Source organism: Malurus melanocephalus, unplaced genomic scaffold (genome assembly GCF_030028575.1).
Source record: "Malurus melanocephalus ecotype Western Australia unplaced genomic scaffold, MMel_1.1 scaffold_24, whole genome shotgun sequence".
NCBI lineage: Eukaryota > Metazoa > Chordata > Aves > Passeriformes > Maluridae > Malurus > Malurus melanocephalus.
In genome coordinates, this window is record NW_026623256.1 from 2,339,365 (window position 1) to 2,354,052 (window position 14,688).

Sequence of the window (14,688 nt, forward strand, 5' to 3'; positions counted from 1 at the left end):
AAATTAAAGAGGAATAAGATATATTTTCAGACTGATCTTTCATGAAAGTTTTTCAAGTTAGCAATTGTAATCTGGTGAGAAATGACCAATAAAGTCTAACATCTTCCCAAGGAAGAAYGCCTTGCTAGATACAACTGGATTTATTAATCAAAGCAGCAGGCAGCAGTAAATCTTAGTTGGCAAGGGAATCAATTCTCTATATTTAACTCCATGTAAGCTTTCTAACCTTTTCTTCAATATGGATGTGGATAAGAATGCAGCCTGCTGAATCCAAACCCTGAGRATTTACCTTCTTTCAGGGACCAAGTGCCATCCTAAGTGACAGTGGAGTGAAATCAAATTTTAAAAAAGACAGCTTTATTGTGSGTTTTCAATCAAATGAAATTAAGTACTGTCAGTTTATTAGACTTTAGCACTCAAACCACTAGGGCCACCTAAGCTTAGAGGCCACTATTACTTACTTGTTTTAAAACCCTGGAGTTAGTCAAAAACAGAAAACAAGTTTTGTTTTATTGAAAACCATCATGAATGCCTTCCCTGCATAAGGTTTGTTTCCAAAGTGCCTTCCAACTAAGGCAGCTTGTCAAAGGCTATACCATAACAGGTAAAAGCTTTTTTTCTGACATATCAGTAGCTGAAGCCAAAAACATTATCAGTGTCCATATAACAATATCCTTCATCTTGGTGKTTTTTTGGGTTTTTTTACAGTCTTACCTAATGCTGGGTTGCACTCACAGAGGTCCAGGGAGGAGATGGAGACAGGACTCAAGAGCCATTGTCAGTGCCAAGAACTGGGCACCCTCACACACAGCCTGGGTGGGAACACGAATCACAAACCAACAGCTTGGGGGTGACTGAACAGGGAGAAGTCAGGACTTCCATCTCTTGAAATGGAAATCAATTTGCTGCRGTGATAATGATAGTAAATTCTTTCACGTATTTTGCTTTTTACAAACTCCCTTTTGATCCCTATTATGATTGCTTTAAAAGCGGTACCTGTTGTCTTTCATCCTCCAAGATCTTACAAAAGAACTGTTAAATCAAGAGGCTGTTAACTTTCCAGGGAGCAAAGGAGTTTAAGAAGTACAAGGTAGTGCTGTACTAAAGAGAAGAGAGAAGGGATCTGATCTGGTGTGTGAGCACAGCAGGAGAGCACTGAACTCTTCAGTGCAGAGGTAGAGAGCCAGAACTTGAGAAGGAAAGCTATAGATGCATCCTAAATGCTGGAACATGTGCATGTCCTCTCTTTCCACTGAATGCAAAGAATTAACCACCTGGACATTGTGTTACAATGTCTTGTCATGATGGGTGGGCATCTTTCTCAAAAACATTTGGCACCCCTTAGGCAGTTCAGAGGATGGTTCACAGGAACTAAGCTCTTCGACCTGTACTATGCAGGGAGTGAGACTAAATTTTGAATGGCTCATTCACAATCCAATCTTTAAAAGAAAACCCAACACAAAACAGGTGAAAATGCCACTTGGGATTAAATTGGATGAAAAGAAATATCACAGTGAAAGGGTAATTTTTTKATTTTTGTCCACAGTAAGTATTTTCTGCAGTTCTGACCAGCTCAAAGCTTGAAAACATACCTCAAATGAAGCAGAAGGATACATCAATATCACTGCAGCAGAGACAAAAAGCAATGACTAACAGGGTTCCTGAGCTACTTTTTTCTGGTGAAAAAATGTTTATTTTCAAACAGAGAAAAACTTCTCAATATATACCTGGATAGGAAATAAAGAGATACAGAGCATGAGTTCTGAAATAAAAGTGGGAGTAATAAAAATTATCATTGGATATCCTTGAGCTTGTAAATAAGGGGCTTGAGACAAGAGTTTTTAATTCTGGGCTCGGCTACAGACAGATAACCTTTCCCAGTTCAGCAGGTAAATTGTCAAGAGCAAATCTCTTGTGACAGGCAGTAGACAAAGSAAAGGAAAAACCATTGCATTCACCAGACAGGGAAGATGAGGTGGCAAAAAGACCTTGGGCCAACATTCAGCTCAGAAATTCTATGAACAGGGACTTGAACACAGCTTTTATGCCTTTGTTTTACTCCTAAAGTACTTCAAAGAGAGTCCCTGTAACAAAAGTAAATTACTTGCCCCAAAGAACAAATGCAAAATTTTAACACCTCTGCTAAACTTACACCAGTCCATGTGGGGAGCAAATGAAGAGAGGCAAACCAAGCTTAAGGAAAACTTTTAAAAAACCTAACTCCTTAGATGAGGAGTYGGGAAAAGCCCCTTCTTAGAGCAAATCACATCCTGCTGCCCCGCTGATCTCATCAGTTTGACATAAGCAACCCTGGTACCAGCAAGATTTAACAAGGGGTGGGTGGGCAAGGCGAGCACAGGACGGCCCTTTCAAACGTCACCCCACCACAAAGTCCAGGTTAGCACGCTCTCTCTGCTCCCAATTACAAGCCTGCTCTGATTCAGGGGAAAAGCACAGAARATTAAATTAAGGATCAAATCTGGGAGATTTACTGTGCCAGTGCAAGAGGTGGCTGAGATTGATACAGGTCCATGTGTGGTATGCATCAATCTCAGTGCCAAGAGCAATAAGAAAATCCATGCAAACCAAAGGAAAACAAAAATAGCAACGAAAAAAAAAMCCACAAAAAAACAAATCAAGTAACAGAAGAGATGCACTTCAGTGCAGTTAACATTTAATAAAAGCATGAGTTAGGGACCAAGGTGTAAAACAAGAAAACTGATTTAGGTAAAACCTCTCTCRAACAGCTTTTTGCATCATCCCCTGGGCCAGTGCATCAAAGGATCTCACAGCCAGGTTTGCTGGTGATGGGGCAATCCACCAGCTGGAGCCCCCAGCTCACAGTGCAGCCCCCAAAGTTTGGGAAACGCTTTTAGCACTGCAAAGACAGCTGATACTGCAGGAAGGTGACATCATAGGGGAAGACATTCAATGCAGTAGGTGRCAAATCAGGTGCTTTATCCCAGATTTGCAATGCATTTTGATGCAAAGTGCTTAAAAGCCAGTGGGAGTCAAGAAATAAGGAAGAAGTTTCAGACAGCATTAATTATTTTAAAAGAAAGATTTCTGGCACCCCATTTAGACTTGTTTCCAGCTTATCCATGAAGCTCTRCTAAACCTTACTAAGACTTAATTCCCCATAAATGTGATTCTCCCTCAGTGTTCGGCTAAGTAGAAATGTTTCAAAAAAAGTAAATACCAAATCGTGGGAGTTGGATTATTCATTCATGTGGTAGAAGCCATTATATATGAATACATACAGATGTTCCCACTTCATGACTGATCTAAACATATGTAGATTTTAGACTCTGACACACAAACCATCTATTATGCAATGGCCCATGTACATGCCTGGGCTGCTTTTATCCTAGACCGTGTCAGGAGGATTCACGGGAGCTGTGTGAGAAATGGAATAAGCTTAAAGTTAAAAGAATAAAGGAAGTTTCAGCAACAGCATCACTTAAAATGAAAGGAAGGAGGAGAAGGAGAGAAATCAAAGAGTCAGGGAATATCAGATCTARCAGGACAACAAGATGAAATATGAAAGTTTCAAAGCTCCAAGTTATTTGATGTTGGAACTGGTGCAGCCTGACCTCATCAAACCAGCTGTTAAAAATTTGCCTAAATTGCCCATTAAATCTTGCTTCCAATGAGCTCRGCTCCTGTGTTTGCCCACTTCTTGCTTCCCATCAAGCCTTGACTTGGCTTCAGGCTCTGCCAACATCCCATCCTCCAAACAGGCTGATGGCAAAGATCAGCACAGCACCACCGTGATGAAAGCAAACATCTGTTTAGTATGAAAGATGGATGGGACCCCGCTCCAGCAGAGTTATTAATGTGCTCCAGCTGTTTTCCATGGCTGCCTTCATGCGAACTGCTGTGCTGGTTTCCAGTTGCTTTATATCGCACAGGTGATGCRAAGCAGGCAGAGAACCTGGTCTGAACTTCAGCCAGCACAAGAATTCACAAAAGACATGGAAATTCCTGGTGAAATTCAGAACAAATTGCTGCAAGCTGTACTCTGTGATCCTCTGAAATGCTCACAGTGAGTACTCATAAGCAGAGACAACCCTGGGATATTCACATGGAAATCCTGCTCTGTGTAGAATTCAAGCCCCGTAGTTCTGTGGGTTGATTTTCCCTTGGGATTTTTTTAAAATCCAAAACCACACCAATCAAAGGATTAGCCAGGAGCAAGGTRCCAGCCACGRGGAGCCACAGGCTGGGAAATGRGAACACTGGTTAAAATAGCACCTGCAATTTGGTGAGAGTTGGAGCTCTCCCGACCATCACAAACACCAGAGGGACAGACTCATGGCAGACTCATGCCTAGGACTGAGGAAAAGTCAGTTTTGCTTTGCTCAAGGCAGATACSTGCTCCCCTTTGAACAAGGGAAGGGAACCTGGACGAGAAGGGCAGAGGCGCAGGAGCTCTCCCGGGGCTGGGCTGAGCAGCCCCAGCAGCAGCTCCACCTGCACCCCAAACCCGCCTTYCTCCCATGTACCACAACCCAGGCCAGGCATTTTGTACCTGAATAAGGCCACATGTCTGAGAAGATGCAACACACACCTGAAACATTGCAGCTGGGAGTTTTACAGCTTACAGAGGATAGGAAGTAGCAATGAACTCAGAAAAACTCAGGTGTAGCTAAAGACCGCAGAGTCTCGGGAAGAGGGAAGATGCATGTGACAGCCTTTCTCCAGGCAGGAACAGACCATTAAATGTAATGCTTCACATTATGCTTCCCAAATACCCACTTAATTTTGATTCAACAAGGCACTTGTGCTAATAAAAATTAAAACCAGCAGGTTCTGTCGAGTGTGTAATGGATGTGTGGAAGAGCAGCATGCGCAGGTATATCTAAAATTAACTATGAATACTAAACCTGACAAGTACTTTCCAAGTCAGGGGAAGTCTGGGGAGCACTGCAATCCCCTGGATGCAAGCCTTTGACAGAGTGCTGTGCAAGTGCTCACCCAACCCCTCACCTCACCAAGGCTCCTCAGGATTGTGGGGAGGACATCTCCAAACCAGGTATCCCCCATTCCTCCACTCTCACCTCCAGATGGAGCCTGGATTCTCTGAGAGCAAATATTRCCAAGAGTTTACCTCCTGCCACTGCGTACCAGAACCAAAGACAGCTGCTGGTGACACATTGCCACCAGTTCTGCACGAGTGTGGATGACTGTGGGTCCATACTGGTGCAAGACAGCTGATTGTGTGCTCAGGGAGGAGACAGGGATGAGATTGTTCCCATGAACGTCAGATACAGCAGGTCTGTTCAATGACTAAACACACATGACTGTTTGCTTATAAAATGCTGTGTCACATAAATCTGCTARGAGCTAATTGCCTATTATAGCTCATGGTGCTGCTGGAGTCGGCTGCTGAATGATAAAGGGTCCTTTGGAAAGGAGGGACAGCCAGTGGAGCTCTGCTCGTCCGCCTCCGCCACAGTTTCCAAATGTTTTGTTTTCCAGGTCCTGAAAGGTGAACACTTATCCTCCCCCTAAGTGATGGGGCCACTCTGCCAAGCACTTGAGTGGAAAAATTGGGGATAAATTGAAACACAAGGGGGAAAAGGGGTTTCTTTGATTCTTTTTTGAAGCTGTTACTGTTATTAATAATAACAAAATTTTCTGTTGTCTCAAGCCCATTGTCCAGCCTCACAAGTCACAGCGCCCATCTCTTGACTGTCTCTGCAGCCAGCCTGAGCTGGGTGATATTTGCCACCACCGTGATGGCAGGAATCACCTCACAGGGCTCAGCTACAGCARAGGAGCAGGGAAGGGCAGGGAAAAGATCCATGTCCTGCGCAGCAAGGACAGGCAAGGGAGCAATGGACCAAAGGGTGACACCTGGGTTTGGAGCAAAATGGGAAGCAATGAGTGATGTACCCTCTGTCTCTGAGCTCTTCCAACCTCACCCTGWTTTCAACTCCACAAGTACAAGGTRTACAAGTCACCTGTACTGTCTGATMCAGATCTGTATATACCTGAGCACCTCCCCACTGATTTCAGACATATGCCTGTGGCTCTATGCCAGGATCCCACATAGTCCATTCCTACCTCAYACTCTCCTCCCCCTGATGCCCCTGCATGGCTTCCCTGCTGCAGAGGTGTCAGCTGAGGCTGAACCTGCAGCTGATGTCCCAAGATCCCTCCTGGTGCTGGRGGCTGCAGGCTGGAGGCCCTCTGGCAGCAGGAGCAGCAGAGCACAGCATCTCATGGCAGGAAGGATCTGTCTACACGGTGAGTTAGATGGGAAATGCATTACATTATTGAAAAAAACCCTTTATCAAAACACATACCTTCATCAATACCAAGAGCTTAATCCTACCCAAATGGCAGCACATTCCATAAAGAAATGATCCTCTGTAAATCACTGGGGCAGGAGCAGGCCACACCTTACACATTTCAGAGTGAACCATTCACTGCAGTAGGGACCCTGTATGGATCAGCCATCATGCCCACAAGGGGCAAGGAAGGGATCTCCACTGAAATCTTACAGAGAAGCAGATTTATTGTGGGACAAYTCCTCCACGAGGGCTGGTGGCACAACAGTGGGGATTGCTGGAGCTTTGACTCAGACCCTCAGCATCTGTATGGTCATGCATGTGGCTGATGGTTGCTCAAAGCCCGAGGAGCAGATCCATGACTTAGCTCAGTGATTTGGCTGGGAAAAGAAGCTGTCTGGAGCTGGGGGTGAGTGTGCTGGGCYTCTGGGCTCCCCAGGTACTGAGAGGGCTCTGAGAAGGGACAGAATCTGGGAGGGAAGAATTATTTGGAATCAAAAACAAGTCAGTTTACTCAATATCTGCAAACAACTTGGCACAGGACCTCCAAAACAGAAGCACACACCAGACAGGGACCTACAGTCCTCTTTTGGGGAAGAGGAGGATGCAATTAATCAGAAGAATGCAACAAATCCCGTTTTCATCCACACATGTGGSAGCAGGGAGCCAGATCACACTCTTACCAGCACAAGTTATTCCCTCCCAGGACAAAAGCATRTTTATGTTCTTTGAAACCGCTCCACAGTCCTTCTCAACAACACTGCTCTCCCCAGACCCAAGCCAGTTCCCAGCTTACAGCTTCATTACAATAAACCACACAAGTGTTAATTACATATTGAGACTGGAAATTGAAGCACTGCTGGGAAGAAAACCACAACTCCTTCCACCTTGCTAACATGATTACATGAACCTGCACAATAAGAAACAGATCACTTGTGAGGAGTGATTAAGTGGATCATCTCTTCATCTCTCAGCTACACTAAATAATTTCCAGGGCCATTTTGGGTCTGACTGCAAAGCAGTTTAACAATGATTTAACAAAAAAAGTATGAGATTTCATCTTTTCATGGTTTCCAGGTGCTGAGATCAATTTACTTCATAGCAATTTTAATTTCTGGGCCTTTCTTTTCCCTCCTCCCCACAAAACCTGCAGCTGCCAGCTATGCTGGCATCTACGGCAGCTAGGAAACGAATTTCCCTGTGAAGCAAATTCTTCCAGGATGAATTGAATGAAGGCAGAGCTYATAATTGCACATTACTGAAAACATTTCTGATAAAAAAATGGGGAGATATTTTTATCCACATCTCCAGTTGAAAATTGCTGGGAAAGATGCTTTTGAAAAGCCATCATCTCCAAGCATGTAATTATCAGATCCTTGAACAAAAACACACGGTCAAAGGAAAAAAAAAGAAAATACTTTCATTGAAACAAAAAAAAAATCGGGGGTGGCAATTGTTAGGAATGGAGGGAGAGAAATTCTTCATCCTGTGTGATTTTGCACATTTCAAATTACCAGACTGATTTGTAAATCCACAGATTAATGAACTTGGCAGCTAAGAACATCAGACTCAGTTAGTCCTTTTTTTTTTTTATGAAGAGAATAATAATAATATTATAAGGAAAAAAAATCAGAAGCAGACTGGCAGTCAGACTGTCACAGACCCAGAATTTCCTAACGCCCACACAAGCACGTTTGTCTTGAAACTAAATTCTGCCACCTTGAATAGACAGGCGTACAATGACCTGGGGGCTCCATCCTATCAAGGCTTAAGACCATGCCTACCCTGATGGGATTACTCACATGCTAAAAATTATGCAGTAGCTGAACCGACAGATGAAAAGAGCCTTAAATGTTCTTATGCCTGGTAGAATTCCATTGTCAATTGATAAACGTTGCTAAATATTTATTTTGCTCTACTTTTCCTTCTCCAGCTCTGCATTAATACTCCCTTCTGATTATTATTACTTGTTAGATTTAATTGTTTCTTTTATTTGCCACACCTACCCATGCCTGCACACAAAAGCAGAGGTGCCCTTCCCTCCAAGTTGCCCAGTATCTTTTTCTGACCTTCTGGGTAAAACTAAATGGCTTCCATCCTTGAGTTGGGTGGATAWTATCACAAGCAATAAACATTGGCATCCACACACAATCCATTTTAACAGTCCATTTTCAAAAGAAATCAAATCCTACGTGCTCCAATATACGCAAACACTTTGGCAGTGAAGTTGCCCTTGGCTTCCATGGATTAATAAAACAGAACAAATATTGTAAAGAATAATGATCCTGGACATAAAGYCAAAAGCAAGACTTAATATCCCACATGAAACTCAGTCCCTTTCTATGGGTCACTCAAAGCCACAGTGCACCTCTTCCAGTGGCAATGAGATTTTCTTAAGCAGGTTGGCAGGGAGGTTAAAGCCTGGGCTGGAAACTGGASTCCAACAGTTAATGCTCGAGAGAAAATCTCTATAGCAGTTGTTCAACTGCCACTGTGGACCAAACAATTGTATTAAATTTTCCTGGCCTTTGCACTGAAAAACATCCTTCTCCTAACGAATCTGTGCTAATAAGACGTGCTTGAGCACATGCTTTTAAGAGAAAAACACTATAACCTTCATACTGCAGAAGAAAAACTGAATTTAAAAAAATCATTTCTATGGACCATGAGAAGCTGTTAGGATGTTGCTTTAGTCTTTTTTCTTCTACAAACAGAAATTTCAGTGGAGTATGTCTTCTTTAGAAAAGAGCAAGCATTCCTTTTGACAGCACAGATCAGCTCATTTGTACTTAAAAGCTTAGTTAACAAAATTTTAAATTCCTGGTCACCAAAGTCCTAAAGCCATCAGCAGGTATCCATAAGACTCTAGGGAGGAGGAGTAAAACATCACAAGATGGAAGAATAAAATGCAATGTTCGGCTTAAAAAAACCTAACCAAAACAGCATGCAAACAGAGTGGGGGAGAGAGAATGACAAATCCATCACCCTCTSTTGGAGTTCCTGGAGCTGACTGTCTGTGTATGAGCTGTTAACACCAAATGAGGAGGGCTAACTGCAAACCTGGATTTACCACAAACAAGTCATGCCCACTCAATTGCTTTCCATATGAGAGCAACATTTCGGGATAGACAGAAAATGCAAGTTGCTATATCTCAATTTTAGAAATGCTTCTGACACTGTTTCACATGCTATTTTTGTAAGTATGTTTGGGAAGCAGGATACAGATGATTATGAAGTGTATGCAAAACTGATTGGAAAACCACACACTGTGAAAATTCATCAGTTGTTCACAATCAGGAGGGAAAGATGTATTAAATGAAGTTCTGTGGGGACCCTTCCCCAGCCTGGTATGGCTCCCAGTTTTCACTACATGACCTGGATGGCTGCAGAGAGATTGATCTTATTAAGTTTACTGACAGTCACCAGGAATGAGGGACTGGAAGCAGGCTGGGAAGTAAATTTTGAACCCAGAATGACTCATACATGCTTGAAAAGACAGATGTACAGTTTGGTAAAGAGGCATGCAAGCTACCAGAGCTGGGCAGGAAAAATGAATGAATGAATGAAGGATGGGGAACAACTACTGAAGTGACAGCAAGGACTCTTCAGATACTGTGGGCTGCAAACCAAATGTAATTCCCCARTGCCATGCCATATGCAAGAAGTGCTAATACCCTGTACAAGTAAGGTGGGTATAGTCTACAAAATCTGCAAAATTACCCTTTCATTTGACTCAACACTGATAAAAGCCTTGGCTTCAGTGCAGTCCCCAGGCTTGGGTACCACAGCTCAATAACGATGTGGCCCAGCTGGATGGAGCACATTCAGATCGAATCAGTGCAGGCTGGTCAGACATCTGGAAGACCACAACTTATGAGGCTGGGGGACAGATGAGTTGTCTATGCTAAAAAGAAGAGGGGGAGGAGAAAAAAAGTATTATTACTCTCTTCAGATACTCAGAAGTGTGATGCACAGAGGGAAGGGAGTCATCTGTCATCTGTTAGGACAGGAAGCAAAGGCACCAAAATTCCAGATAAGCAATGCTTTTCCTTAATATTTCAGTTTACTGAATTAATCTGAGCTGATGTCGTGTTCCCAGATTGGATATATTCAAATGCAATGTGGGTGGATGATATCATAGGCATGGCCGATACYATCTCAGGGCAAACAAATAGCATGAACCCTCTCTGCCCAGTTTTGGCTCAAGGAAATTATGATCAATGATTCATAACCAGAGATGTTTGTCTTGGTACACACACCCCAGTTAGTTTTTCTCTTAATCTATCATTTGGCTGCAACTGAGGCAAAGCTGACAAGTGACGTAAGCAGCCTGATGAGCAGGAGTTATATTAAATAGCACTATAGTGATGAATTCTTCAATAAGAAAGATAAAATCTTTCTTCCTAGGAGATTTATCTATAAAGATTTCTTCCTGTCTTATTCTAGCTCCTCACATTAGTTTTCTATCCCTTTCAGGCATGTTTTTCTCTATTCTTCCCCCTGCTTATTTGGCAAACAGAGAGAGAACAGGGGACCTGATCCCCCGAAAACCTAGAGCAGGAAGGGGCAGAGATCTCTTAACAGGTCTCTTTTYCTGGCCACCCTGCAATAAAGGGTGCCATTTGCCAGTCTGGAAAAAGGACAGGAAATGCTGCTSTCCTYGGTCTGCAGAGAGTCYATCTCACWCTGAAAGCRTAGCTTYTAATGGCAACAAAAAAMCCCACCCCTAAAACCAGACAACAAACCCACTAYCCACTATCTTTATTCTTCCTTTGCCTTCTATCTAAATTGTTTTTTAAAAAATAAAAAATAATGAAGTTGCCCAAATGGATATATCTGAACGACAAATCATCTTCTGAAGTTGTCTGTGCTGTCCTCAATTAACATTTGACTTGGGCTGGTTTGGGATGGGATGCTCGGTGGGTCACATGGAACAGCACAAAGATTCACTGAGCTTTGTTGTTCTGCCCATTCCTGCAGTAAGGACTAACTGAACTTTGCTAGAACAAAACATAGAGGGTGCCCCTGGACTTCAGAAAGGCCAARAAGCATTTCAGGGATGTGCTCCAACAGCAGGATTAGAAGGGCCCTTGTGGAAACATGCTATCATCCTACTATCAGCAGAACTACTCACTCTAAGTAGAAAATAAACACTTCCCCCACCTCCCATAAAACATCACTGCTAGTTTGCATTTTCTGACCCTTYCATTCTGAAGGACAGACAAAATCTCTCTATTATTAAAATGTCCCATCAAAAAACTTCTGAGARCAACTTAAGAAAAGAAAATAAATCGCCAATACCCTAACAGTGGTGGGCCCAGAAAGCATTTATGAAATGTTTGGGTGCTTCTTTGAAACAACCCATTTGGTTTTGCCTATTGCACTTAAAATGAGTAAAAAGATCACAATTCCCTTTATTGTTTCCATTCCACATGATTTCCAGAAAGGATTCCCATGAAACCATGGGCTTGGTGCTCAGGAGCATCACAATCATAAGCTGTGAGGGTCTGACACCAGGATAAAAAAGGCTTCCTCACCCACCCAGTGACTGCACCATTCCTTTGTACGTGACACAACATCAGCCCAAGATTCTCAAGACATGTTTGGGGCTGCCATCAGGACAATTTCTCATTTGATCACCCAGCATCCAGACAATATCACCATTTGCAACAACACAGCGATCTTGAAACACCMTATATCTCTGGTGAGATGCTGGAAGAGCTTCACAAATGACCCCCTCTGTGGCCGGTGGCTTTGAGGAGACCCCTCCAGCACAGTCAGTGTCAGCCACCTCTGAGCCAGGGCCAGCTCGTGGCTCAGCCCCAAGAGCAGTGTGAGCTCCTGCCAAGTTGTCTTTTGATCCTTCCATGGAACRAGTGCATTCCTGCCCTGTTAAATCACACACCCAGACTCCCTCAGCCTATCAGAACTCATCAATGGGTCTCTGGCAGCTTCAAAATAAGCCCCCAAAATGCTTCTTGCAGTGCTGGTACAGTAGGTAGACATTGCATTCAGTCATTATCCATGAGATTGGGTAACACAGCCAGGCTAAGCTGCTTTCCACCCGGTTCCTTTCACCTCTGGATTTAGGGAGGGAAAGCAATTTTCTAAAGTTAGGTTCATGCTTTAGGGCTTCTTGATGCCAAGGAGAAGGCAAAGTCAGTCTCACTAGRTAACTTCAGGCAGTGAAAAATGATTCAGAAACCACAAATTACCTCTGTACTTCCAACTCCAACGTCCTTGCTTTCAGAAGGGAAATGCTTGCATCAGAGTGGAAGACAAGCTCCATGCAGCACATTCAGCTGCAACAAGCAGAGCTACAGCATGCAACAAAGTACCTGAATATTGCACTCAGTTAGAAATAAAAGAGCCAATCCATGCTGGGGCCAGGATTTGATGTCTGCCCTTTGTAAAAGGTGCACTTCTACATTCATCTACCCATTTACAGAAATGAAATAAATAGATTTTTTTTTTATTCTCCACAGTAATAGTGAATTGCTCACCCCAGGTATCTAAACAGAGGTTAGCAGCTCATTGAAAYAGCAGATTTCTAGCAGGAGCTGGAATATTTATTAGACAAGGTAATAGTGCATTATACAGGAGGTGGGGCAAAGGCAGTGATCCCACCACATTCTGCAGAGTCCCTTACCCCCATCTTCCCTCCCAGCCCTCCCCCATTCACCACTGCTAAATGCCCAGACCATTCACACATTGATCCTGGAAAATAAAAGAGCTACGATTAGATTTTGTTTTTTAAAAAGTCAAAACAGCTGTAAAGGCTCTCCAGTATCTGAGGTGCCATAAGAACAGCCCCTGTGACTGCCAGTCTTCCAGGTGGAGAAGGAGAAGGCAGCCTGAAGGGTACTCTCCAGTGGTCACAGGGAGAAATTCTTTACGGACAAGCAAAGATATGTTTTRCAAATCAAAGCAATTAAGTTTGCATGCAACGGTTTGGATTTGTAAAACCACTTTCAAAGTAGCACATGAAACTGTTAATGATATTAAATGCGCTTAAAGAAAATCAGATTAAACAGAACTCAACTACTGGACAAGGGCGGAAAAAATACAGACAAGGCTCACTCACCAAAGTCTGACTGCAAATCCTTTTTCAGTCCACAAAGCATGTCTGCTGYTATCTATCAAATCATTCAACTAATTGTAAGAGCCGCTCCGTTCTCCCTCCCTGCGCTGGAATCCCTTCCCGGGCAGCCCGGGCTGCCTCCCACCGCCGAGCGCGGCTGCAGCGCACACGCGGCTCCTGCACTTCCCGGCAGCGAGATCGAACACAAACCGTCCTGGCTTCTCCAGTTTGCGAGGACTCCGAAATGTGGCAACCCTTTGGGAAGAAATATCTTTACACGKCTGTTTAACGTGCGACTCGCCAGTCCTGTGTAAAAATAGGAAAATGAAGGGTATGGAGGATTTTTTTATGAGGTCTTAAAAATCCCGTGCTAGTTCTCTCGGCTCCACTGGCCATCAGGCATTGCCAAACAAAAGTTGGAAGCGCAGTGATTAACCGGAACAGCTGGTTGAAGGGGAGGCAGCCACTGAACCCTGACGCTCCGGCARATGCAGCAAATGTCGAGCGGGCACTTCATTCCCGGCGGAATTCCAGCCCGCGCCCCGCCGGCGGAGAGCGGGCATCATCCCACGGAGATGTGCTGGCCCCTTCCTGCCCCAGCCCCTCGGTGGCTTTCATGGGCATTTCAGGCGGGGSGTGGGGGAATAAAAAAAGGCATGAACGAGAGGAGGGCGGGCGGGCGCTGCTGCGGCGGAGGCAGCGCTGCCCCCGCGCCGCGCTCAGCGCCAGAACTTGGCCGGCAGCGGAGCCGCGCAGCAGCCCCCGAGTTGCAGCAGCAGCAGCAGCAGCAGCAGCAGCGGGGCTGAGCACAAGAAGAGGCTGCGACTGCAGTGTTGCCTGACACACTTTCCTCTCCCCCACCCCCTCTTGGCAAGTGCTTGCAGAGCCTCCAGCACCTTTCAAGGCAATGTCAAGCTGCTGTCAAAGCATTACACTGCCTCCCGAACACACACACACGGTGCTCGTAAGGGAATATGAGGCTGCGGTCTTGTGTCCTCCCCACAGCGTTGGYTGAAAGCTCGGTTTAACCCTTTCTTGGGAAGGGCAGAGGAACCAGCATGGGCAAAATTCGTGCAAGTCCTGTGTTGAGATTTTGGCGAGAGGAGGCTTTGGGGGCAGTGCTGGGAACCAGCTGGACACGGGGAGTTTGGCCCTCCAGGACAAGATGCTGCATGCCTTCCCTCGAAGCTGTGGTCCWGCACWGGGGGTGGGGACAGGCTGCTGGCCTAGGAAGAAATGGTTGCAGTAAACCAGTGTCTCCTTCCTTTACTATTAAAATGGAAAAGTTGGCTGAATTGTGTTGAAGATCCA

The 14,688-nt window shown here is 44.4% G+C and overlaps 1 protein-coding gene across 3 annotated transcripts in view; it reads right to left on the minus strand.

Annotated features, from left to right (window-relative positions):
• GRIP2 (glutamate receptor interacting protein 2) overlaps positions 1–14,688 on the minus strand; it is a 104,167-nt gene that overhangs the window by 65,655 nt on the left and 23,824 nt on the right. Inside the window, exon 1 of one of the 3 annotated variants that reach the window (XM_057390291.1) lies at positions 13,381–13,477. The exons of the other annotated variants lie outside the window; for them this stretch is intronic. Within the exon in view, the coding sequence (XP_057246274.1) occupies positions 13,381–13,420 (40 nt within the window). The 5' untranslated portion in view covers positions 13,421–13,477. Of the gene's footprint in view, positions 1–13,380; positions 13,478–14,688 lie in introns of those variants that run through there. 3 annotated transcript variants of the gene reach the window in all.